At 37.3% G+C, this 25,874-nt stretch overlaps 1 protein-coding gene across 1 annotated transcript; it reads right to left on the bottom strand.

The window, feature by feature from the left end:
• Positions 1-25,110, bottom strand: LOC101168988 (MAGUK p55 subfamily member 7-like). The gene is made up of 17 exons (XM_078934126.1): positions 25,016-25,110; positions 20,460-20,494; positions 20,131-20,249; positions 15,142-15,219; positions 14,585-14,665; positions 11,806-11,940; positions 10,498-10,579; positions 9,220-9,305; positions 8,361-8,438; positions 7,731-7,927; positions 7,588-7,646; positions 5,541-5,714; positions 2,789-2,869; positions 2,614-2,707; positions 2,401-2,509; positions 1,977-2,120; positions 1-374 (listed from the first exon to the last, which is right to left on the bottom strand). Exons 2-17 carry the CDS (start codon positions 20,482-20,484, stop codon positions 144-146), a joined length of 1,773 nt encoding a protein of 590 aa, XP_078790252.1. The 5' UTR covers positions 20,485-20,494; positions 25,016-25,110; the 3' UTR covers positions 1-143.
• Positions 25,111-25,874: the final 764 nt, after the last annotated feature.

The following is a 25,874-nucleotide window of genomic DNA, read 5'->3' on the forward strand; positions in this document are numbered from 1 at the left end:
TAGAGGAATACTCAGAAATACGTGAACAGATCAAAATACCGCTTTGGGGTTGTTTTGTGTGAAAATACTCAAATGCTCAAAAAGTTGATTTTGTATGGTATAGGCCAGTTAAAAAACAAGATGAATACAAAAGTAGTCTCAGCTCAAAAGAGGCCCGTTAGATGACCGCAACTCCTTTGTGTTTTTTTTAGAGTCGGTCGACTCCACTCCGCAGGAACCCATTGGACCCCAGGCTCTGCCAGCTTCTCGAGATCTTCCTTCAGCTCTTTAAATGCTGTGGTAACATCTCCGTTGATGATGATCTTGTCAAATAGATGACCATACTGGATCTCCATGGTTTCAGACAAGTCGATCATGTCTTGGAAGTTCTCCTCCTATGACACCACAAATGACACCCTCTAATATCTGCATTAGATAAATTGATTGGACATCAAACCATACTTGTGTATGGTCATTATCCAGTACTTCTGGGGCTACTGTTGTGTAACTGGAGCTCAGCCACATGGTGACTTAAATAACCCTTGAAAAGTTTACTGTGAGATAATATGGCAGAGCCATAACCAATGAACCACCCTGACCAAGACAAGACTGATAATTAAATGCTAAGAGACAGGAAATGTTCTATCACCAGCTGTGGTGGAAGTCACTAGAACCTCTTAGACAGGTGGAAAACAGGTGCCCTCTTTCATTGCAGCTACTTCTTTAATTTATCAGAAAACGTATATTTTATTCAGATTTTTATTTTATTGTCTTTTATTTACATAGATTTTTATGACTTTGGTCAGGTTTTTTGAAGGGGCTGTGATGCCTGGCATTGCGAAAACCACCACAACCATGGTGTCACACAGCTGTATGACCTTACAGGCTTTTATAAGGCCCACGTGAACAGTTGGGGTCAAACAGTGACGCCAGATGGGAATTTGGGAACTGAATTTCCATCTTTCTGTCTTGGTGAAAACATGTGTTCACTAAAACATGCATGTTGCCTGTTTAGACAGGGCCACAAACCCAACAGGGTGATGAAAAATTCAAACTGCTTAAAAAAATTCAAACTAGATAAAAACACAAGATAAAACTCTTATTACTCCAAAGTTGATCATGGAGTAATAAGCCACACGGCATATGTTTTACCTCCTAAATGTCTCCTAAATCCAAATCTGGTCAGGCATGTGTAGTGTAATGATGCCGTTTTTTTGTTTTGTCTTTGCAAGGGTTACGTGTAAAGCCTTATGTCCTCGCACAAAAAATGCAGTTTGCTCATTTCTTTATCTAGCTTTTCTTTGCATCACGTATAAAGTATAAGAATATTTAAGATGTTTTACTTGGTATTATAACTTTAGCAAAAATATAAATCTCCATGTTAATGTGCAGTTTGTACTAGAAAAAGAGACTGGATGACAAATAAATAAATATATATATATATATATATATATATATATATATATATATATACATGTACAGTGTATGTTTGTTCCCTAAAATTTTATCTGTGTTCTTTGCATGTGTAATTTAGCTATTAAACTGACGAATAATACGGATGAACTAACTATTATTCTAACAATGATGGGTGGCTTTATAACTGTTTTGAGTCATTTTTTTTATTGGGCTATGTTTTTAAATAAATGAATAAAAGGTTAAAAGAAAGTTGCGTGTCTATGACAAAAATTAACAAGAATTAAAAAAACAGTTAGACATCTAGAAAGAAGTTCCATCCAGAAGGCAATGAGGTTAAAACCATTGACTGTGTGGTTTATTGCAGTCAGTGGATAGGAGGAGCGGCCCATCCTTTTCTTTTTGCAAACCATATCAAGCTTTCCTGCAAGTTTTCATAAAGATGGATGGATGTACCCAATGACAAGTGCAGAAAATTTAGTAGGATTAAAAAAAAAAAGTTTTACATTTAAATGTGGTGTCACTTCACCCACCAACAAGTGTTGTATTTCACTTCAAACTCTTATAGTCAATAGTTTTCTTACTGTAAACGTCCTGACTTGGTTCGGGTCCCCTTTGTCACATAGAAACTTGACTCTTCGTCTTGTGAGACGCAGTTCTTCGATGTTTGGGGGCTTCACAAACACCACGTGTGGTTTGAATTTAGACGCGTCAATGAACTTTACTTTCTAGAGTGAAAATGGGAAAAAAGCAGGATATGGGAATAGTTTGGGTACAACGAATTGTTGATAAAAGGTAAATGGTATCTATGATATTTGCTTTTATAGAATCAAAAAACAGAATTCTCCAATTTATTGTTTTACGTTATTTGGATTAGTGAAGTAACTGAGTTACTGGATTTCTTAGTGGTTTTAGTAGAGATCTTAATGTAATGTTAAGTATGTTCAGGCATCACATGCCTGGTGTGTACATAACATTAAACAAAGTTTAAGAATTGTCAACACTTACACTGGGGTGCACATCCATGAGGCACATCTTGCCTGTCACCATCACTCTGTGCACTGAATCTAGACTCGTTCCATAGTAGTGACCCCTATAACTGCCATATTCTATGAGCCTGAAGGCAGATGGGAAAAAAGTTATTCACTTGAATTAACTTAGAAAAACTAGATCGTTTGAAAAAGGAGATGAATAAAAATGAAGATAGGACTATTCTTGTACCTGTGATTCAAAATATCCTCTTCAAACTTATGAACTGACACAAAGTGATAATCCACTCCTTCCCTTTCCTGTCCTTTCTTCTCTCGAGTGGTGTCTGACAGAGGAAAAGAAGGCCAATACCTTTTTTTATGTTTGCAGAAAACAAAACAGCTTGTATCCAAGATGTCCGGCTTACAGGGTACACTGATGCCATAGCGGTCAGGGTCAGAGATGACCAGCCTTCTCTTCAGTTCATTCACGCCAACGCCACTTGGCCCTTTAAGACAAAGGTCAAACCTCTCATTTCTCTTTGTTGGTTTTATTTCTCAACATCACTGTGTGTCAATGTTTTTCTCAAAGCGAGCCTGACACAAAATCATGCATCTGTCTTACACATCAGGAGGAGGAGGGCAGGAGAAAGTCAGACAGAGCTTTGATTTCATTCTGATTTCAATATGATGTTTAATCCGCCCTCTGTCTGCATTATTCTGTTCAGTGCTCTTGCTCTGGAAAATCCATATCATTGTATTCAAATGTAACCTCACCAAATCGATAAAGTATCTGTGACACTGCGGTTTAGGATGCTCACACAAACACACTCTGTTCTGGTATTTTCTCAGACTGCAAACCCTAAATTGCATCAGACTGATGGATCATAGTTGAAAAGTAAGATTCCTGACATACCTGCCTTTTCCATCACAAGCTTAATACATTACTATATTCAAGTTAATGGACTTGCTGCTCTTACACTGCTGATGAATTCTCCAGCCGCATATAGAACTGCAGAGAAGCCCCATCAGCCTGCCTTGATACCCTTTTGTGGCTTTTTTTTTAAGTTAAAGAATCTAAAAGTACTTAAAGTGACAGGTGATCACTTTTACCAGCTATCCTGGGGCACAACAGTCTATTGTTTCTTAAAAGATGTGTTTATTGGACGAGCAGAAAGGATATATGTCTGACCTCGTCGGACATTATTCACCCGTTTCTGGATTAAAGATTCGGGTTTTGTTTTTTCTCTGGCCTCAATTTTCATTGCCAATAAATTATACAATGTATTCTTAATGATGAATTCAGGTCTTTAAAAAGGTTTCCCAGCGGACACTAAAACATAATCCAGAGACGAGGTAAACTCCAACTCAATTAAAGGGGTCAGAACCTGAATTCTTATCCCAACTTTACTAGTTTGATGATGGAGAAATTGTCCGATGATAGATTTAGTCCACATCTATTTATTGTTTAGGACTCATTTCTATAAGTTGTGTCCTCCCTGTCTTTCATCTACCAGTCTTTCTTTTAGTCACAGATGACCTCCACTTGTATCTTAATATAACTTTAAAAAAAAAACAACCTTCAACTGTTTTCATTGTAAAACTCTCCAGAGAAACACATGGCTCTGAAATATACAGAGCAGACCTGCAGCATTGGCAGAACAGGGATGGGTTGGGCCACTGAGAGAAACTTAGGGTAACACAATTTATTCCGAATTGGACCACTTGTGAGGCATTTTCATGGCTCTCATGGGATCAGATTGTTCTTGCACTCAAGATTTGAAGCATAAATCTTCATCAGCGCATTACCTTTTCTTTTGATCTGGTGAAGCTTCATTAATGCTGTTATTTACTTTGGTGGAATCAGGTTATATAAAGTATTTAGACAAGCAGACATTTAGACAGACATACATATAAATTGATGAAGAAAGGATGTAAAGATGAAATAAAAATACAAAAAAATCTATCTAAAAAATGCATATAAATGGAAAGAATGTTACGATTTTTACATAGCAATTGTCAAAAATTAATATAAAATTATCCATAATATAATTTGAACTATGAAAGATTGGTAATCAGTCAGTGAATAGCATAAATGTTATTGATAGTTGTTGATGCTGTTCACCTTTCGGCATATTGCCAAAGCAAATAAGTTTTCACTGATTCGCACAGATTTTTATGCCGGATGCCCTTCCTGAAACAACCCTGTATTTTATTCGGGCTAGGAACGGCACAGGGGGACCCAGATTTGGGCCCTCTTGTGGCTACAGAGTTAGTAGCGTAAAGGGTCTTGCCAAACCACCCACACTGAATGAAGCTCATTGCGCCCCTGGGAAACAAACCCTGATTTCCCATGCGCCAGTCAGACACGCAGCTAACTGAGCCATCCAGTCGCTACTTGATGGTAAATAAAAAGTCTGATACTGGACAAATATTTTATTTTATTTTCATTTCTTGTAAACCTCTGAAATTCAAGTCTGTGAGAAAGTAGCATGAAAGCTAGCTGCTTTAGGAAGCATTATCCACCTCCTGCTCTGGATGCGGTTTATTTTTTCTTTTTCAGACAGAAAGCTGCCTATTGTTTAGAATTACTTGGTGGACCATAAAAAAGAAGTATATCTTTCGATTTACTATAAAGGTGTTTTCCAATTTCTGGACAATATCCCTTTAGAACACCTAAAACATGTAAAGTACCCTCTGCAACAGATTTTTTCTCTCCAAATTATGAAAACCTTATTTGGACTATGTCTTCCATTCTTTACAAAGTTTTTCTATGAAAAGTAATTTCCCATTTTGATCTGATAATGGATGCATGTATAAACTTATGATGTTTTTTTTTTCATGTTTTTTGTTTGTTTATTTATTAGTTTTACTTCTTGCTTTTCTTTTTGTTCTTTTTCTTTTACTGTGTACAGAAGGTTTATAAAACAACTGTAAGGTGATATGTAATAGGAGATCCAGATATTTAGTACAAAACCACATTTTTTCTGTATCTGCACAAAGCCATATTTTGTTGGGAAAAAGAACATTTAGGTTTACAAACTATCCCTTTTTTAAATTGTTTATTCCATTTTATGTATTGATGAAATTCATTAATTGTTCAAACTATCAATTTTCACTTGGACTAACACTGTTCTTTCAACCTTTGAACCTCCACCTTCTTCACCAGGATAAACTTACCAATCAGGATGACCAGGCGGTGTTTGTCTTTTGCCTCTCTCAGGGAAGGAACCACCTCTCTGTAGGTATGTGGACATAGCACCCCATGTACCTCTGTGCTCCATCTCCAGAACCAGGAAGCATTTTTGGTCCGGCTGCTTTTTCTGCTCAGTCGAAAACTTCTCCTTAAACCAGCTTGGAAAATGTACAAGTCAGGTGTGTTTATACCTACAGCATTACAAAACCATTTGTCCACTTTTAGGTAAGACAACCCACGAAGTGGCACACACAACCAAGGAAAAACTAGAAAAGAGTCCTTACAATATTCCCAAAGTTGCAAAGCATCACAAATCTAAATTTAAAAGTGTATTGCAATACCTGAAATTATTATTATCTTAATGCTAAATCTGTTCTAAATCTGCTAAATGCACCATTTGATTCAGAGGAAAGCAGTCATGTCTAACAGCTTAAAAAAGAGAAAAATTGCTGCTTGTGTGAACATGTTAGCCACCTGGCGGCAGGAGTCTAGACATCCACAAAATCAATTCAGACTTGGTAACCCATATTTACTCCCATATCAATATTTTTCTGACCAACTGAAATAAGAAATCATCACCTATGTTTAGTAGGGCCACATTTATCTACATGCAATTATTTTTTGATGGGTCTTGCTGTGTTCAATAAAGCATCCCCTGTGTCTGAGCCAAGGTAAACATTTTCTCTTTCCTTTGTCCTGACCCACAAGGCGAACCATCTTTAAAAAAATGTAAAAACTTCAAAACTATGTTGTATGTATTTATAATATAAAGGTGTTTTATTAAAGTATCTTGAAGAAGAATCAAATAAACTTAAAGAACAAGCCTTTAAATTTCCACCTCCTCGGTTGGAAACCTGGGCCTGTTTGCATTAACAGAGCTGATTTGATTTTAGACAATTTGGGCGAAATTAAATAATTTTCCATAACACGCCTGACACTCTCTTACGGCACCCCAGTGTACGTGCCAGAAGTTAGAGCTCTGTCTTCCCCTCTGGTCACCGACTGGAGCCGTTCCCAAGGTTCTAGCCACACTACAACTCCCAGCAACCCCTGGTGCACACTTGCTGGATGCCACACAACTGACACTCTTTCACTCAATCCACCACAGCATACTTAAGCACTGCACTGAGTGAAGCTCAGTGCGAAGTATGGTTGGTGCCGCTCTGACTTCCTTACAGAGTGTTATATTGGGATTTGATCGTCTGTCTACTGACCCTGTTTCTGAATCTGTTTGTCTGCTGCCTGCCCCAATTCCCACTTGGATCCTGACTACTCAGTCTCTCCTCTTATGATCTAATTCCTGTTATTGACCCCTGTCTGCCTGACCCTGATTTAGCTTTGTGGATTTTTAGCTGAGCTAATAAACCTGCTGCATTTGGATCCAGCTGTCTGCCTGTTATTTTGACAGAACCACATCACAGTGGTCAAAAAACACAGCTTTCATACCTGCATGAAGTACTACCCCCTTTAATTGTGTCTTATCTGGAGTTGTGCTTTGTGTTTTCATGTCTTCCTGCTGAACATCCGCTTTTGCCGAGTTGGACTTTTAAGCACTATTAGTATGAACAAGCCAAACATCTTACGAATGTGAATCCCGGTTATAGCTGCATAATCAGGACCTTCTTCAGAGGATGAAACTAGAAGAGGATTGAGAAAAAAGTAAGAGATATTTGATTGTTATCTTTAACTACCACAGTGTTTCATTACCATTTAAGTTTAAACTGCTTCGTCTTTAAATCTAAAAAATAAAAAAGCTAACACTCAAGCTTTGTCTGTACTAATGCTGACAGCAACATTTCAAAAGTAAACTTGACAGTACCTCCCCCTTCATCTGTGGAGCATGTGGAGAAAACAAAGGAAGTTAGTACAAGTGGAGGGCAGCTGAGCTCATCCGTGACCTCAGCTCTCCTCAGGACCTTCACACATACCCCTCACCCCTCATTTTAGCAGTCGAGGAGCTCTGAAATGTTGTTTGAAAGTGTTTTATGTCTCTCAGGTGGAGCTGTTTTATAGAAAATACTGGTTTCTCACCTGCTGGTCGAGGTCGCTGAGGTTTAAACAAGGGTTTGGGTCGCTGTAACATAAATCTTCTGCAGAAAGCAAAAAAAAAACGGAGATTAAAAATATCTGTATTCTTGTTGTCTTCTTTGAAGGAAGATGACATAAAGCCATACCTTTCCTGCAGCTGCTTTGAGGGAATAAGCCCGGCCCGGCTGTCATCATTTCCTGCACTGCGTGCCTGCCACCAGGTATCATCATCCATATTTACAATCTGGAGGACATCGCCTCTTTTAAAGGCCATGGCAGCATCTTTACATGGCACGGTGGGATCCTCCAGAGGGCTGTAGTCAAACAGAGCCTGCACAAACAGCTGAGGAGAGCATATAAAAAAATAAAAGCGCCCAAAACAAAAGATGAAAGTCTGTTGTATTTTCAACCATCCAATTTTCCATTATTATTATTATTATTATTATTATTATTAATATTTGTGATTTAACTTCCTTCTTAACAGAAATTTTTCTTTTTTGGTCTACTGCTTGGTCTCTAGTATGGTCTTTCAGTGGGCGAAAGTGCAGACAATCGATTATTACTTGATTTTAGAAATAAGTGGCTTCAGCATGAAGCCTGAAATTTTATTTTTGATATTGAACTAAAATGATGCAGCTTAAGAATTGCTGTAAAATAATTGTTGCCTTTACCTCGACATACATTTGACTCTACATGACTGCAACAGGATGTGACCGTGGATAATCGAATCAAATGTTCTCACACAATGTCTGACATATGACGTGCACTCTGATTACCTTTATTTTATCTGATGGCAGGTCCTCTGTGAAAGATCCAGGAACAATTTTGAACTTAATTTCACTTTGAGAGCGAGCCTGCAGAAATGCAGACACACACAGTTAACTGTAAATTGACTGTTCAGAACACAAGAACTTCCCGAATCTTATCACCATATTATTGGCACAATAATGTAAAACAGAAAGACAAAATCACCTCTTTGGCTAAATCCGTTGATAGTTTATTGATTAAAAAAACATTGTTGAAGGGTAAATGCCATTCCATTTAACTCTGACTTTTGGAAAAGTCAACAAATTCCAATATTCTAAGAAATCTAACATTTTCAAACCATTTCAGACAAGAAAATTACTTTGATGAAGTGAATTGACCTTTTTTAATTCATAATAAAATATGAGGTCCATCTTTAGATTTAACAAATCAATTCAAGTTTTGAACAATTTGTCAGAGAAATTTAATATAATTCCTACGTTAGTCAAATAACCTTTATTTTAAGGGAAAATAAACATTTGAAATATCTACAAAAAAAAATAAATTTCTTTCCACAATTTTTTCATAGATGTTTTGCAGAGGCAAAAAATAATTCCAATGTTAGAAATGCATAATTCGTTTTGATGAACATTGTTTAAAAAGGTCAAATTGGACAGAAAATGGAAGAACGGATATGCTTTACCATATTTGTTTCAAAAGATGAATGGAAAGGCAAACTTCAGCAGTCTCAGAATGATCGTTGAAGGATGACTGTCTTTATATCTAAAATCTTTCTTTTATTTTGTTGTATTATCATTATTTTGTTGTAGTCCGCAAATAATCACAAAAAATGTTCAAAAGAAAGAACCAGAAAAGGATATCATCACCAACCAGAAGCGGAAGAACCTCTTTTGGTTTCTTGTACTCCAGAGGAACCCCGTTCACCTCCTTTAGCTCATCTCCCTCATGGATCAGGCCTTCGGAGAGATATTAATTAAAAATAAAAATAAAAAATAAGAAGATATGTGTCTGGATATTCTATTTTTATATTCTTTAATCTCACAGTTAAAGACCATCTCCAATGAAAATCGTGCATTTGTTTTTTTAACACGTTCTTGTGCCATTTCCCTAATCATGGAAGACATATAAGAAGAAAAATAGGCTTAAAGCTGCATTTCTGAGCATTTCTTTATTCAAATTTTTATGAATCAGGAGCAAAAAAGGTGGAAATAGCTTAAGTGGTACAATTGGAAGGACACAAGCTCCGCTCCAGTCCGATGCATCCACTTGCAGACAAATAGATCCATGTATGTTTTCGTTTTCCTCATCCGAGCTGGAATCTGGCTCAAAACTGTATGATTAAGGCCCGTACACACCGGGACGAATTTCGCGCGCGATTTTCGCCGACGTTTAACGCCTCGTGACTAAACAAAGGGCACCAATGAGAGTGTGCACACCAATGCGAAAAAAAGACACGCATCAAAGCGTCAAAAAAAAAAACGCCTCGGGTTCTTTTTTTTTTTTTTGACACGTCGCGTCGAAATCTATTCGACCAATGAGAATGGCGCTATTGCACACGTGTCTGGAGCTTCTGAAGTTACAGTAAAACACAACTTGGGGGTTGGAGCAACTGGTGCTTGAAATATTCATGTTTTCTTTGTATGATTCTGACAAGCCATACTTGTTCTCTTCTTCTGAGGGAAAAGCGAGTTTAAGAAGCGTAAAGTTGCGCAGCGCCACCTTGTGTACAGGAGTATTTCTGTTTACATTAAGCGCCATCTAATGTCAGGGAATGAAATTGCATGTTCGCTCGGCTCATCGTCAGCGAAAATCACCTGGGTGTGAACACAAAAAACGTGGCGAAAAACGCTGGCGGATAACGCCGGGCGAATATTCGTCCCGGTGTGTACGGGCCTTAAAACTGCTCCCCATTTTGGTTGCAACGGTAAAGCTATGTTGGGGTTGTGAGGGGCTGTAAGCAAGCATATAAGCAGATGGATGATGGACTACTGCCGCTCTGCAGAAACTATGTCCTAGACAACAACACAGGCCTTCTAATTTTTTTCTTAAAATGACATAATCATAATTAAAAGACCCCTGAGAACCATTTTATAATAGAACAAAAGATGATTGGAGTGGGACTTTAAATGAACGCTTTTATCAGCTTACCACTTTTGTCAGCCGCACCTCCTCTCATGATTCTTGCCACAACAATTGCCCCTGTAGATTTGTCTTTCTTGATTGTTGCCCCCTTGAGGATGAGGATTAGTCAGTGATAGAACAGCATTAGTAGGGAGACAAAGTGGGTCAAACTACCAAGCAATCTGCACACAAGCTTCTTCTTTATTGTTCCATCAATCCAGCTTTTTTTTAGCTGTTTTCATCTAACACAAGAAAAGATGGAAAAGATTTTCCAAATCAGTTATTTTTCCACAGATGTCATTGATGCGGTGCAGATCACAAAGGAAAGAGAACTACGAGCAGCAAAGAACAGGAACATGTCGGACTAATCAACTGACCGATTGTGTCAGTAAAAGGTCATTTCATGTCTTATTGAAGGATCGATACAAAAGTATGTCCAATATGATTGGAGTAGACCGCCCCCTGGAAGCTTAAATGAAAACACATGAGGACAAACGCTTTTAAATGATAGAAAAGCTTTATTATGTATATGAGAAAACAAAACATGTTTAATTATTGAAAGAAGTATTCACCTTTGTCACAATGATGGGTTGTATTGACCTGAAAAATATGGTATATTGCATGTACCACCCTATATGTAGTTCGTGTTAATTTTCTAAATAAAAAACTTCAAAATACTTCCCTCCAAAATAAAAGCCTTACAAATTATGCATGCAAAATACTCAAATTAGCTGTGTTTTTTAAATTTAATGTACACTGAAATGGGATTCCAAAAACTTCACATTTTTTTCATGGTTGCCAGTCGTGTGACCTCATAATGACCTCAGATTCTTGTTCTTATTGTCAATCAATAGCAGTTTAGTGTTTAATGTTGGCAGCTCCTAATAACATTTTTCCTCCTCTCCTTTTACTAACATTCTTGTTAAACAAAATGAAGACAAAATTTGGGAAACAGACACCTCCAACAGAAATTTAGAATTGCATTTTCTGTTGAAATTTCTCAAATTTGTTTTAGTGCTGTCTGTTGCAGCTCATCACACTGAGAATTGATGTAAGGGAAACAAAATAAATAAAAACTCTACATTCTATGTGAACCTAAAATCTGTGAGGTAAACTGAAGGCCCAATGTGGTGAATGGTTCTTATGAGGCTTTTTTGTTCAGAAGTGAACAAGTTCAACTTTGCAACCAACAGAAAACATCCAACCTGGTATCTTTTTGAAATCTTGTCTGGGGAAAAAATCTTTATGATGTTCATGAGTGCAAAACCCTATTACAGGTGAACGATCTTCCTCAAAAAAGTAAACTTGGATAGAATTTAAGAAATAACTACTCACCAGTGGCTCTTTGGTTTTGACCAGACTGACAATTTTGACTGAATCCTCCTCTTCATCCAGAGCATCGTCAGGTACAGGGGCAAGACTTGGCTCAAAGTCCTTCTGAGCAACAGCATCATGGACCTGCAGAAGGTTCTGCAAAATACATCCAATGAGGATGACAAACTGCTTCTGTGCAACTTTGATCCTAATTTTCTCAATATATGTCCCAAGAACATGTTAAAAACACCAAAAACATGTTTTTCATCGGACTGGGTCCTTAAGGAAACCTCCCACATCGCTAACATTATCTGCTTTCTGTGAAATTCCAAAAAAATGTTCTGTATGTCGCTGAAAAACTTCACTTTTGTTTTTCAATGCAACACCAAATAAGACCCTCTTTGTTTTGTCACTGTGTATGAAAAAAATGTCTGTGACATGAATGAAGGGAAACATCTGCTCATCAAATTTTAGGAATCAGCCCATCTGTCTGTCAGTTACTCATTTTTTTATTCTCATGTCCATCAACAGTTGCTCATTTCACAAGTGTCCAATATGTGAGCAATGCATCTCTGGCTACTTTCAAAAGTAGCTTCTCAAGGAAAAAAAACAAACATCCATTTACAGCATGATATCCCCAGCGTCCCATAAGTACGTGTGAGCTTCTGTGATGTAGCCAAGAGCAGAAATGCCATCAGAACTGTTTAAACAAACTGTTACTTGTCGTCCAGTTTCGGCTTCTCATTAAGAAAAGCCCAGACTTTCAACGTTTATCGGAAAAGCAAACTCAGTGAGCGTATGCATCTGCCAGCAAATCTGAAACACAAGGATTTTTCAATTTGAGATTTTTTTCTTTTCTTTTTTAGCAAAATAATAAACATCGCACCAGGGCACATTTTCTGTAGTGCAACTGAGGTTAATGCATGTCAGCACCACCCTGGGAAGAGTGAATAATGGGGTGTAAGTGAGTCAAATAAAATTTACAGTTGATATAATTTGTTGTTTTGAGTGACTCATATGAGTGTACTGAAGGAATCCCAACTCTGTTAGGTTTTTCACAAGTGCTCAGTTAGGATAACTAAGTGTGACGCCTGATTACGGTTCAATGTCAGATCACAGACATGGTGAGCCACACGGAGAGGAAAAATGAATCAACTTGTAACTGCACTGGTAAAAACGGAGTTTATTTTGTGGTGGCTGTTTCATGCAGCAGTCAACATTTTTTCAAATGGATTCATAAAATGTTTATCTCCAGAGCTTTTTTTATTTTTTATTTTTTAACTTACTTTACTTTGTTAGAGTTTGCAGAAAGGGTTATGTTTGCGTTGTTACAAAATCAACGGTTTAATGCCCCGTTTAAGCTCAATTTCAAAACCGCTAACAGCTAAAGTACGCAAAAATGATGCAATGTTACCTGGGAAACTTTTGTGCTTCACTGAAGCAGACAGAGCAGATTAGCAGCAATCTCAAATGACACTTTAAACACACTAAGCAAACATTGGGGAGCGTGCACACGGTTTTGGATGGACCTGCAGGAACAAGTGATTGCAAATGGATTCAACATGCAGTGGAAGTGACACAGCATGCCTCACCCCGCAGATCAAATGATTCAATAACCTAAAGCAGAACTGAAGCAGCTTTTCAATGAGGAGTTTGTAGGTCTATGGTCACCATGCGACTACATTATGTTTCCAATTAAGATGCAGACAGAAATAGATTAAGCTAGTATAATTGAAAAGGACAAGTCTTTGAAATCTCAAATTATATTCAAAACAATTCTAAACTTCACCCCTGCTTATGCCTAACAACAAAGTCTTAGATCTTAATGGTCCTTGTACCATAAAATGATCAAATTCCCCTAAGTCCCACTCCGATCCTTTTGATCTATCGTAAAAGTGATCCCAGTGGTCTTTTAATAATGATTATGCAATTTTAAGATGAAATCCAGAAACCTGTCTCGTTTTCTAGGACATAGTTTCTGCAGAGCACCAGAAGTGCATTTGAAATTTATCTCTGACTGTTGGCTCGGAGTAAGCCTGCCTCTGCTCCCCTTCATCCATCTGTTTACACTCTTTCCCGCTAGCTTACAGCCACTCCCACCACCAACCTAACATTAACGGTGCAACAAAAATGGCAAGTATTTTGGAGCTATCCAGCCGTACAGTTTGAGCCAGATGCCAGCTCGGACGAGGAAAGCCAAGATCTAGTCGTCTGCAAGTGGATGCATCAGAATGGAGCGGAGTAGAGAGCTTGTGGTCCCCCCTGCGTATTTTCTATGTGACAAATGCTCTCCTTTTCAAACTGCATTTTTTTTGCCTGCACATGGTTCACAAAGATTTGAATAAAGAAAAACTCAGAAATGCAATTTTGAGTTTAAATTTTCTTTACATATGTCCACCATCATAAGAAACATGTCATGTTAAAAACACAAAAAACATAATTTTCATCAGTGTGGGTCTTTAAAAAAAATACCCAAATATTACTAACTAACATGAACCTAAAAAACAGTTAACAAAAGAGGTCGAAAAATGTGGAGCACTTTATGAACCTCCCTCAAATAGACAAAACTGTATTTTTTTTCAACCAATCAGCTGATTTAAGTTAAGTCAGTTAGCCTTCCTCTTTCTCATCAGAGAGAACGTTGTTTCATATTTTAGTGTGGGGTTGTATTCCTGTCTTCCATCTCTTGGGAGAGCAAAAAAATACGTATTTTCGTATTGTTTTTATGGCTGTATCAGGGGTTTTGGCAATTAAGCAAAGCATCATAACACACAAATTTGTGAAGCGATTGCAGTCTAACCTTAAAATGTGGCTTGGAGAAGAGGGCACACAGTTCTTTGACGTCATCTCTGCTGGTTTGTTTTTTTAACTCCTCCACCAGCTGAAAGAAAATAAAGGCAAACAAAAGTTTTTTTTTTTTTTGTAAATATCATTATTATTAGAGCTTTTAAATGATTTTTGGAAGGAGATCAAATAAGGGAAGTAGTGTGGAAACAGCAGAATTGAGTGTTTATGGGGTGAAAAGCGAAAAAAGAAATTTAATCTGTAAAAGGAAAAGGACAAAGGCAGCGGAATATGGTTTGAGGGTGGAGAAACGAGCACATGAAGGCAAGGAATAGGGGAAAATGTAAGACAGATAAGGGAAAATGCCTGGCATCTCGTCCAACAGTATGAGGGGGGGATTAAGGACCTTCTGCAGGAAAATGTACACGTGGAGGGGAAGGAGGCTCTTAGAAATATCTCAGTCTGCACTATAGGACTTAGAGTTTTTGCTATACTTTTGATGACTAGTTTGGATACATGAGTACATTTTATATCTTTAATTTTAAAAAACAAATGCAATCATCTAATACTTACTTCTAAGGCTGTAAAAGCTGCCTGCTCCATGACTGGGATGCAGCTTTGCCTTTCAAAACACTTCAACCTCTCGTGGATCTGTAAAACCAGAGTACGTTTGTGTTTGTAATGCATTATTCAATCGATCAACTAATAATTACAATCATTTTATCTTGCATAAGGTCGGGTCACACAGGCACTACGTACATTTCAGGCATATTGTACGGACGTAAATTGGTCATAAGTGAATGTACGTGGAAAAAGTGAGAAAAGTTGTGGTCTTTACATGGAAGTCAGAATTCTGTCTCCCCTCTCTGGTCAACGGCGGGAACCATCCCCAGAAGTTCTAACCTTACTACATCTCCCAGCAACCCCAGCGCACACATCCAGGATGCCACACACCTGACTCTCATTTCCGATCAATCACAGCATACTTGAGCACTGCACTGAGCCTCAGTCAGTGTGAAGAATTGATTGTGCCACTCTACTATCTTTACCAAGTGTTGTAGTTGAATCTGACCTCCTGACCTCCTGACCTCCTGACCTCCTGACCTCCTGACCTCCTGACCTCCTGACCTCCTGACCTCCTGACCTCCTGACCTCCTGTCCTCGTTCTGTATCTGACTCCTGACTCCGTTTGCCTGCCGCATGCTCTGAATCTCGCCTGGATACTGACTTCCCCTGTTTCTCCTCTGATGCCCCCAATGCTTGTTGTTGACCCCTGCCTGCCTGACCCTGATTTAGCTTTGTAAACGTACAGCTGAGCTAATAAACCTGCTGCATTTGGAACCAGCCGTCTGCCTGTTCTTTTGATAGTTGTCTTATAAATGAACCACTTTAAGCTACAGACCACGCAAGGAACACGTAAATCAACATAGAACATGAACCGTGCGTGATTATTGCGCTGTTTATATGCAATTCATTAGTGATTTGTGCGTCAATTAGGTAATTTGCCGAGATTTGTGCGGCTTATTTATGATTTAAAAGTTGTACATGGGTGGTACATGCCTGAAAAGTCCATTAGAGATACATGGAATGGTCATGGTATGCCACAAATTCGCATATGCATATCACAAAAATCACGCACAATTGTGTAAGATGTATGTAAAAATTGTGTGTAAATTACACATATGTTTGGGCGGCTGTGGAGCAGCGGTAGGGCAGTCGACCCATGATAATAAGAGAGCGGGTTCAATTCCCGCATTGCACACCAATATGTCAAAGTGTCCTTGGGCAAGACACTGAACCTCACCCTGCCTCTGGCGGCGGGCTGGCGCCAGCGCTCGGCAGCGGAGCCGCCACCAGTGTGTGAATGTGTGTGACTGGGTGAATGGGTCTGTGACTGTAAAGCACTTTGGGCCTTGTAGGCAGAAAAGCGCAATATTATTGTACGCCATTTAAACTGCAAAATTCTCAACCGACCAAAACCGATTTCGAGTGCAGACTCGTCGACCTAAACCCTTGATGGATGCAAGAAACACTTATCAATTACGTATATCACGCGTGAATCACGAAAGAACCAACTGTACGTGGTGGTCATCATGTGAGACGGCCTTGAAATGGCCTCTGCCCCAAGTGCCACAACTTACTTTAAAGTACTTGTAACTTTTAAAAATAAGTTATATTTAATAGGTAAATCTTTATTTTGTGATGTTTACTTGATTTATAAAACAGTTGCTGGGTTTTGACTGCATTTGTTACTTAATCCAATTAACCTTACCAGTGTTTTAATGAACCACAAGCCAGGATTTATCCATAAAGATGTTTAAATAATTTGTTTATATGAAGGACTACTTGTCTTGCTTCGAGACATCCTTCAATATAGTGGCTGTCTCAGAAACATGGATAAATGAAGACAAAGGTACTGATTTTCAAATGTTTGGCTATGAAATGTTTTTTAAGAGTAGACCATGCAAGAAAGGAGGTGGGGTGGCCATATATGTTGATAAAAACATGGATTGTCAACTTATAGAAAATATGTCTCTTACTGTGGAGGAAATATTTGAATGCATTACTGTTGAAATTATGTTACAGAAAAGAAAAAATATTCTTGTAAGTTGTGTTTACAGAGCACCGGGATCAGACATTAAGGTATTCAACGAATGGATGGAAAAAGTATTTTCTATTAAAAAGTCAAAAGATACTATAATTTGTGGTGATTACAATATAGACTTATTAAATCCATACAAACACAAAAATACGGATGATTTTTTGGATGTTATGTATAACAATAATTTGCATCCGCTTATTACAATACCGACCAGAATAACATCACACAGTGCCACTTTAATTGACAACATATTTTCAAATATTTTTGATAGTAAAGTGGTTAGTGGTGTATTACTAAATGACATTAGTGATCATCTTCCAATCTTCATGATATATGATGTAAGACATAAGATACGTAATCAAAATGATTTTGTATATTGTAGGATTAAATCAGAACAGTCACTTAAAAAATTAAAGAGTGACCTATCCTCTTATAATTGGGATTCCATTTACAATGAGTCAGATGTAAACACAGCTTACAACTCCTTTATAGAAATTTTCATTTCATGTTTTGACAAACATTTTCCAATCAGGAAATGTAAAAAGGACAAAAATGTAAATACTCCATGTTTAACAAATGGATTGATAAATGAGTGCAAAAAGAAAAATCACCTATACAAACAATTTTTGAAATAGAGGACCACTGAGTCAGAACTGAAGTATAAAAAATACAAAAATAAATGAACTCATATTTTGAGGGAAAGGAAAAAAGAGTACTACTCTAAATTACTCGACAGGAACAAAGTCAACATTCAGGGTATCTGGAAGACATTGAATAATATAATTGGGCGTAGTAAAAACACTTCATCTTATCCAGAGTATTTTGTGGACGGTGGCATGGTTATTAGTGACAAAGAAGAAATTGCAGATAGATTTAACAGATTGTTTGTCAATGTTGGACCTGAACTAGCCAGAAAGATTGAAACCGTTGATGCAATTCCGTGTGATTTGATTGAGACAAATTCAAATACAATGTTTCTCATGCCTACTAATGAGAGTGAGGTATTGGACACTATTAGGACATGTTGTAATAAAAAATCTCAGGATGCGGATGGTGTTGATATGAAAACAATTCAGAATGTTGCTGAAGCTATTAGCAAACCACTTACACATATCTTTAATTTCTCATTTAAATGTGGGCAGTTTCCCACTAAAATGAAAACGGCCAAAGTAATTCCTTTATTTAAAACAGGGGATAAGCAAAGTTTTACAAATTACCGTCCAATTTCTTTATTGCCTCAGCTTTCAAAAATTCTAGAGAAATTATTTAATCTCAGATTACTTAACTTTATGGAAAAAAACAATCTGCTATTCAACAGTTAATATGGCTTCGGACAAGGAAAATCTACATCATTTGCCTTAATCGAACTTGTGGAAGAGATTACCAACTGTATTGAAAAAAATAAATTCAGTATTGGATTTTTCATTGATCTACAGAAAGCCTTCGATACGATTGACCATCATATTTTACTAAGGAAATTGGTGAAGTATGGAATCAGAGGAGTAACACAAAACTGGTTAAAGAGCTACCTGGAAGATAGACAGCAGTTTGTTCAGATTGGTAATACTAAATCTAGAAATAGGAATATCATATGTGGAGTACCTCAAGGTTCAATTCTGGGACCAACTTTGTTTTTACTTTATATTAACGATATATGCAAATTGTCAAACATTATGAAATTCATACTTTTTGCAGATGATACCAGCATTTTATGTTCAGGGCAGAATCTAGAGAAACTTCTTAGTGACATAACGCAGGAATTTTACAAGTTAAAACATTGGTTTGGTAAGAACAAATTATCTTTGAATCTAAAAAAGACTAAATTTATGCTCTTTAGCAGGAAAAGCCAGTGGAAATTATTGTTAATGATACACCAATTGAGAGAGTGCATAAACATGTGTTTTTGGGTGTAATTATTGATGACAAGCTTTGTTGGAAACCTCATATACATCATTTACGTTCTAAAGTGGCTAAATGTGTTGGTTTGATGAAAAGGTGTAGCTCGATGCTTAACCAATCCGCTTTATTTATTTTGTATCATTCCTTTATAATGGCATATCTAAATTATTGTATTGAAGTGTGGGGAAATTGCTACAAAACTAATTTGAATCCTTTAGTTATACTCCAAAAGTGAGCCATCAGATTAGTTCACAAAGTTAAATATAATGAGCACACCAATCCACTTTTTCTTAATACATTTAATTTAAAATTGCAGGACTTTGTAGATTTTAAAACGGCCCAAATCATGTATAAAGCTTCAATAAATTCTCTGCCGACTAACATTCAATCTTTATTTCAAAACAGAGATGCTGTTAATAAATATAAATTGAGAGGAATCGACAAATTCTGTCAACCCAAAATAAGGACAACATTAAAATCGAAGTGTATCTCAGTAAAGGGTGTCTCACTCTGGAACAATTTATCGGACAACATGAAAACTTGCAAAAATCTTGTTCATTTTAAAGTTATGTTTAAAAGATAGTATGATTAGTATGTGTAGTCTTGTAAATGTTGATTTGATTTGAAATAAACTTGTTACTACTACTAAAAGTCATACTTAAACTATTTGTTTCAAGTAATAGCTGCTAATGCTGGATTTAGAATACCTTAGACCTTCTTGGTATTTGTAATGGCAGAGAAAACTGTCCTAGTGTTGCAGTTTAGTGTGAATTTTATTTGAAAGATTCTTTATAAATAAATGTGTTCTTTTTCACACAATTACTTGATTTAAAGACGAAATTTGCATATTAGCATGCATGGCAATTCATTTTCTTATACATGAAGATCTCCTGAATCAACTTGCTGGATAATACTGTTCTTTTTTCTTTCAGAACATTGATTTAAGATTATATCTAAGTAGATCGGGACCTGACTGTTCTGGAGCTCTGTGTTCCTCTTTTAACCACCTTTGTAAAGAAAATGAATGAAATGGTGGCACTGAGCTGCAAAGGAGTCTGTACCTTGAAGAGCAGGTGAACTTTCTTCTCCATCAGCATGCTGTGAAGGAATCTGTAGTCCTCCTCCCTGTAGGTGGGAGATTCTGTTTCAGACATCACCAATGACAGCAGCTTGCACACACCTGGAGACACAGGGACAAGGCCAGGACACAGACAATGAGACATCCAGCTGCATATGTTTGCGATTAAAAGGCACGCTTTAAAAAGCGAAGTAAAGTAAAACATAAAATCCATTGGATTTTTTAATATCTGCATGCATTTTGTTTTTTGCATTATTTTGTTAGGCAAGTAAAACCCTGCAGGGTCGGGTTTGTCTGTATTAATTCATTTACCTTGGTGCTCTCTTTGACTCAGCATTCTTGTTTGTCTGAGAAAAGATAAAAAAAATATAAAAGAAAGCAAGACTGAAACAAAACATTTTTGGACATGAATCATACAAAATTCCACTTTTGATGCATGACAGCCCTCTGCTGGTGACTTCATAGTAGTTTTGGTCCACAAACCCCTAAGTTTAATTTAAAATTTGATGTTCCTGATATCTATTTCCTTTAGTATTTCTAGGCTTTCTTTTTAAAATTTTTAATGGAAAAGTAAAGGGATTGAAACACAAACCACCTAACTAATACCTCAAGTCATGGAGAAAATGAAAAGTATTCTTTACCAAATTGATGTTCACTCTGATGGTTTAGGTGACAGTAAATACCCAAGATATTTTCATTTTTTTTTCCGGTGAATCAAAACAAGTTTTTTAATTAACTTTAACTTAATAAAAAAACTTCACTACCTTTGTGTAGAAAAAATAGCACTCTGGATAAAAAGTAGGTTTTCTAAAGGCCCGTACACACCGGGACGAATATTCGCCCGGCGTTATTCGCCAGCGTTTTTCGCCACGTCTTTTGTGTTCACACCCAGGCGATTTTCGCTGACGATGAGCCGAGCGAACATGCAATTTCATTCCCTGACATTAGATGGCGCTTAATGTAAACAGAAATACTCCTGTACACAAGGTGGCGCTGCGCAACTTTACGATTCTTAAAGTCGCTTTTCACTCAGAAGAAGAGAGCAAGTATTTACGCGCTTGTCAGAATCATACAAAGAAAACATGAATATTTCAAGCACCAGTAGCTCCAACTGGTGCTTGGTTCGGGGATATTTAAGAATGTCCGTCATTATTTCTTCGCGGCAGTGTAGACGCTACTTGACGTCTATCTTCTTCGCTGGTATGTGTGCTCAGCAAGGCAGTTTTGTGTTTGAGCGCCCCCAAGTTGTGTTTTACTGTAACTTCAGAAGCTCCAGACACGTGTGCAAAAGCGCCATTCTCATTGGTCGAATAGATTTCGACGCGACGCGTCGAAAAAAAAAACGAACCCGAGGCGTTTTTTTTTTTTGACGCTTTGGCGCGTGGCGTTTTTTCGCCTCGGTGTGCACACTCACATTGGTGCCCTTTGTTTAGTCACGAGGCGTTAAACGTCGGCAAAAATCGCCGGCGAAATTCCTCTCGGTGTGAACAGGCCTTAAAGGCCCGTATACACCGGGACGAATATTCGCCAGGCGTTATTCGCCAGCGTTTTTCGCCACGTCTTTTGTGTTCACACCCAGGCGATTTTCGCTGACGATGAGTGGAGTGAACATGCAATTTCATTCCCTGACATTAGATGGCGCTTAATGTAAAACAGAAATACTCCTGTACACAAGGTGGCGCTGCGCAACTTTACGCTTCTTAAAGTCGCTTTTCACTCAGAAGAAGAGAGCAAGTATTTACGCGCTTGTCAGAATCAAACAAAGAAAACATGAATATTTCAAGCACCAGTAGCTCCAACTGGTGCTTGGTTCGGGGATATTTTAGAATGTCCGTCATTATTGCTTCGCGGTTGTGTAGACGCTACTTGGCGTCTATCTTCTTCGCTGGTATGTGTGCTCAGCAAGGCAGTTTTGTGTTTGAGCGCCCCCAAGTTGTGTTTTACTGTAACTTCAGAAGCTCCAGACACGTGAGCAAAAGCGCCATTCTCATTGGTCGAGTAGATTTCGACGCGACGCGTCGAAAAAAAAAAACGAACCCGAGGCGTTTTTTTTTTTTGACGCTTTAACGCCTGGCGTTTTTTCGCGTCGGTGTGCACACTCTCGTTGGTGCCCTTTGTTTAGTCACGAGGCGTTAAACGTCGGCGAAAATCGCCGGCGAAATTCGTCCCGGTGTGAACAGGCCTTAAGAGTACGCTGCTATCTAAATGGCATGTCACACAGCCACTCATACATTTTGCACATTTTCCACATGTGACATTTGGTTCTTTTGTGATACCTGCGTGACATTTGTAATATTTACGTGTCTCGTCAATGTGCACAGATGTTTCAAGTTGAGAATTACGCAGTTTACACGTACTTTGTGTGGTTTATTTGCAATTATTACTCTTACACTATTGGGCGTGATTTTTGCGAGATGCAAATTTGTAGCTTCCCACGACCTTCCATGTGTGTCTAACGGACTTATCAAGCATGTACCACCCGTGTAAAACTTTTATGTCACGTATACGGCACACAAATTATATTCAGATGAAAATGACATAACAGACGCACGAATCAGTAATGAATTGGCTAATAAAAGCGCAATCACTCACGGCTTATGTCTACGTTGATTTACATGTTCTTTGCGTGGTTTATTAGTTCTTTTTCCGTGGTTTTAACGTGATTTATTTGTAATATCTGTGAAATTTCACGTAACAACCACAACTTTTCTCACTCTTTCCACGAATGTTCACGTATGACCAATTTTCATCTTTGCAATGTGTGCCAAATGTACATAGTGGCTTTGTGACACGACCTTAACATCACTGCAGATTTCAGGTCTTAAGCTACAATCTCAGAGCTATTGCAAGTACAGGTTGATCATTATTATTTACATAAATCAACTTTGCTTAAAATCGTAATTTTAAACCCTCAGGGGATATTTCCAGGTATTTTTTTATATGATAAAAAATGTTGATCCATCCAACCACAGTAAATGTTTCCACTGTGTCACCATAAATGTACTTTAGAGCCGATTTGAAAGTGCTCTTTTGTAAAGCAAAAGTGTCTCAAAATACTGTCAATGTGTGTTTTTATGCATTAGTCTTGTGTCCTGTAAATATACCTTTTAGTCAGCCTTATTCTCTCTTCTGTGTTTTATTTGCCAAACAAAATTAACTGCTTTCATCATTCAGAGATGTATTTACAAAGTAATTTTCAGGATTTTGGTTTCATTTGCTGCTAAATTATGTGTAGTATAAACCTTAAATATTTTTTTTTTGTCTTTCTCAATATGTTTTTTCGACTGTTGTTTTCTTTTGTAGACCTCTGGAAAAGAGCTTTTTACGATGCGGCACATTTCTTTTAGAGGATGTTGCTGTGGGACCCTGATGTCAGAAAGTCTCAGGGTGTGGAAAACCCAGCAGGCCACAGGGGGGTAGTACAGCAAGAATGAGTGGTTGGGACAATACTGAGCTGGTGGTAATAAATATCTGCTGTGCTGCTCAGAAGGCGTAGTGCTACATCTTCCTGTGCTACTTTATTTGCGCTTAAGTACGTTTTAGGTCATAAAAATCATCAGTCACTTTTTTTTAATACATCAGTTTTGCTTGTTTTTGGGCTACAGAGAACAGTTTAATGAACAGAACTCAGTATGAAGCAGGACCTTGCCTCTTAATCAAAGAGTATTCTAGCAGGCCACGTGTCTGCTGAAAAGAGGGGGAGTCACATTTTTGTAATATCTGTGTCTGTTTGAAACGCTGTAAGTATAGTTTTATAGGGTTAGTGCACCTTGAGTGCTGTTATATGAAAGGACACAAAATTTAGTCACACTCCGATCATATTTTGATCTATTATAAAAACGTTCCCAGTGGTCTTTTAATTATGAGTTTTTAGGTAAAGGCAAAACTCCTGTATTGTTTCCTAGAACAAATTTTTTTGCAGAGCAGCAAAAGCTCTTCCGAAATTCGCCTCTGAGTTGTGAACGGGACTTTAAGATGGGGAATGAGCCCGCCCACACTTCCCGTCATCCATCTTTTTATTCCCAAATTGAATAAAGAAATGTAATTTTGATAAAAATTGTCTTTCTTATTGCTACAAAAACATGTTAAAAACACACAAAACCCAATTTTCATGGGAGTTGGTCTTTAATAGTGAGTTCTGCGGAAAAGTCCATCCAGTGATATTCCCATATTCAAAAATCTCCCTAAAACATTTGTGAATAGAGAAGTTAAAAAATCCCACACCTCCAAACAGAAATCAATTTCTACCTCCCAGGTAAACCAATAAGTACATTTATACATGTTATATATTTTTTTACCAGACTTTTTTTTATTTTTTTTATTGCTTATTGTTACATATTTTATGAACATATATTGTGGGAACATTTCCTTTTCAAGACAGCAGCAGTATTTTACATCGTTTGGATTTTTTTTTCTGTGCTCAAACATTGTGTGAGATTTACAAAAACTTAGAGTGACAATGACAAGTAAGTTTGTCAAATTGGTTTCCTTTTGCTGTCAACTATTTTAAAAGTAATTGTAAAATAAGAAATCTGTGAGGTTTTTTGTTCACATTTTTCCTTTTATTGTGACTTTTTTCCCCCCCAATGTCATTATGGCCTGTCTTATCTTATTTTTATCAGCTTTAAAACAGAGACTAGCTTCAAGAAAAACATTTGAAAGATTTTTTTTCAACTGCTTTCGCTTTCTCTCTATCAAAGGAGAAACAAAATAGAAAAAACAACTTTGCAGGGTTTTATTTAAACTGAACAACCATAATAAAATAACATTTTTCGACACTAAATAAAACCACTGAGTTTAATTTTGATGACAAGTGTACACTATTTCTAAGCAATATTACTTGAAACAATGACGCAATCCTGACTCACCAGTATCAGTCCATTTTATTATGTTCCATACTTGCAGGTCATAATGATGAATTTATAAGCTCCACAACTCCACCATCCACTGTCCAGCTTCAACTGGCCAGACTGTAAAAGAGACAGTCCCTTAAACCAGTCAATATGTGTCACGTCTAACCTAATTCAAGCCAGCAGCCAATCGATATGCCAATACCAGCATGGAGATTATGAAGCTCTTTATAAAAAAAACAGGACATTTGGTGTTCAATCCAACAGAAATACATTTACCTTAATCAGAACAGCACTTTCTTTTTTTTTTTTTTTTTGTAGAAGTCAGCTTAAGAGGGTTTTGGTTTTCCACATTGCATTCACTAATGTCTCCCAATCCTCCGGTCAACAACAAGGTAAAATTAAGAAGTATACTTTAATTCTCACAATAAGACTTTTTGAGTTCCTTCATTTTGTTTAATCTTGATTTCCCATCATTTATGGGGAAGAAAACAAAAATTCAAGTAGAGTTGAAGCAAATCATAAATGTTAACACAACATTATTTTTTCCTTTTTTCTTCTCCTGCACTCAAATTCTGATAAAAAAAAAAGAAAAAGTAAATTAAAATTTTTACAGAGAGCAGTCATGAAGGTAAAAAATTAGAAAGAGATAAGAAAGTCTCAGTTTTTCAGACTGTAGAAAATGCCTGACTCATGGCAGAATCAAATCAAATCAACCTTTATTTATATAGCACTTTTACAAAAACACATGTCACTCAAAGTGCTGTGCATAAAATACAATAAAATTGGAAAAACAAGATGACAAGACAAACAGTGCCGACAACCCCCCCCCCCCCCCCAAACACACAGAGACACACACCATAATAAAAGAGTGATA

Source organism: Oryzias latipes, chromosome 17 (genome assembly GCF_053564925.1).
Source record: "Oryzias latipes strain Hd-rR chromosome 17, Olatipes_Hd-rR_3.1".
NCBI classification, from domain to species: Eukaryota; Metazoa; Chordata; class Actinopteri; order Beloniformes; family Adrianichthyidae; genus Oryzias; species Oryzias latipes.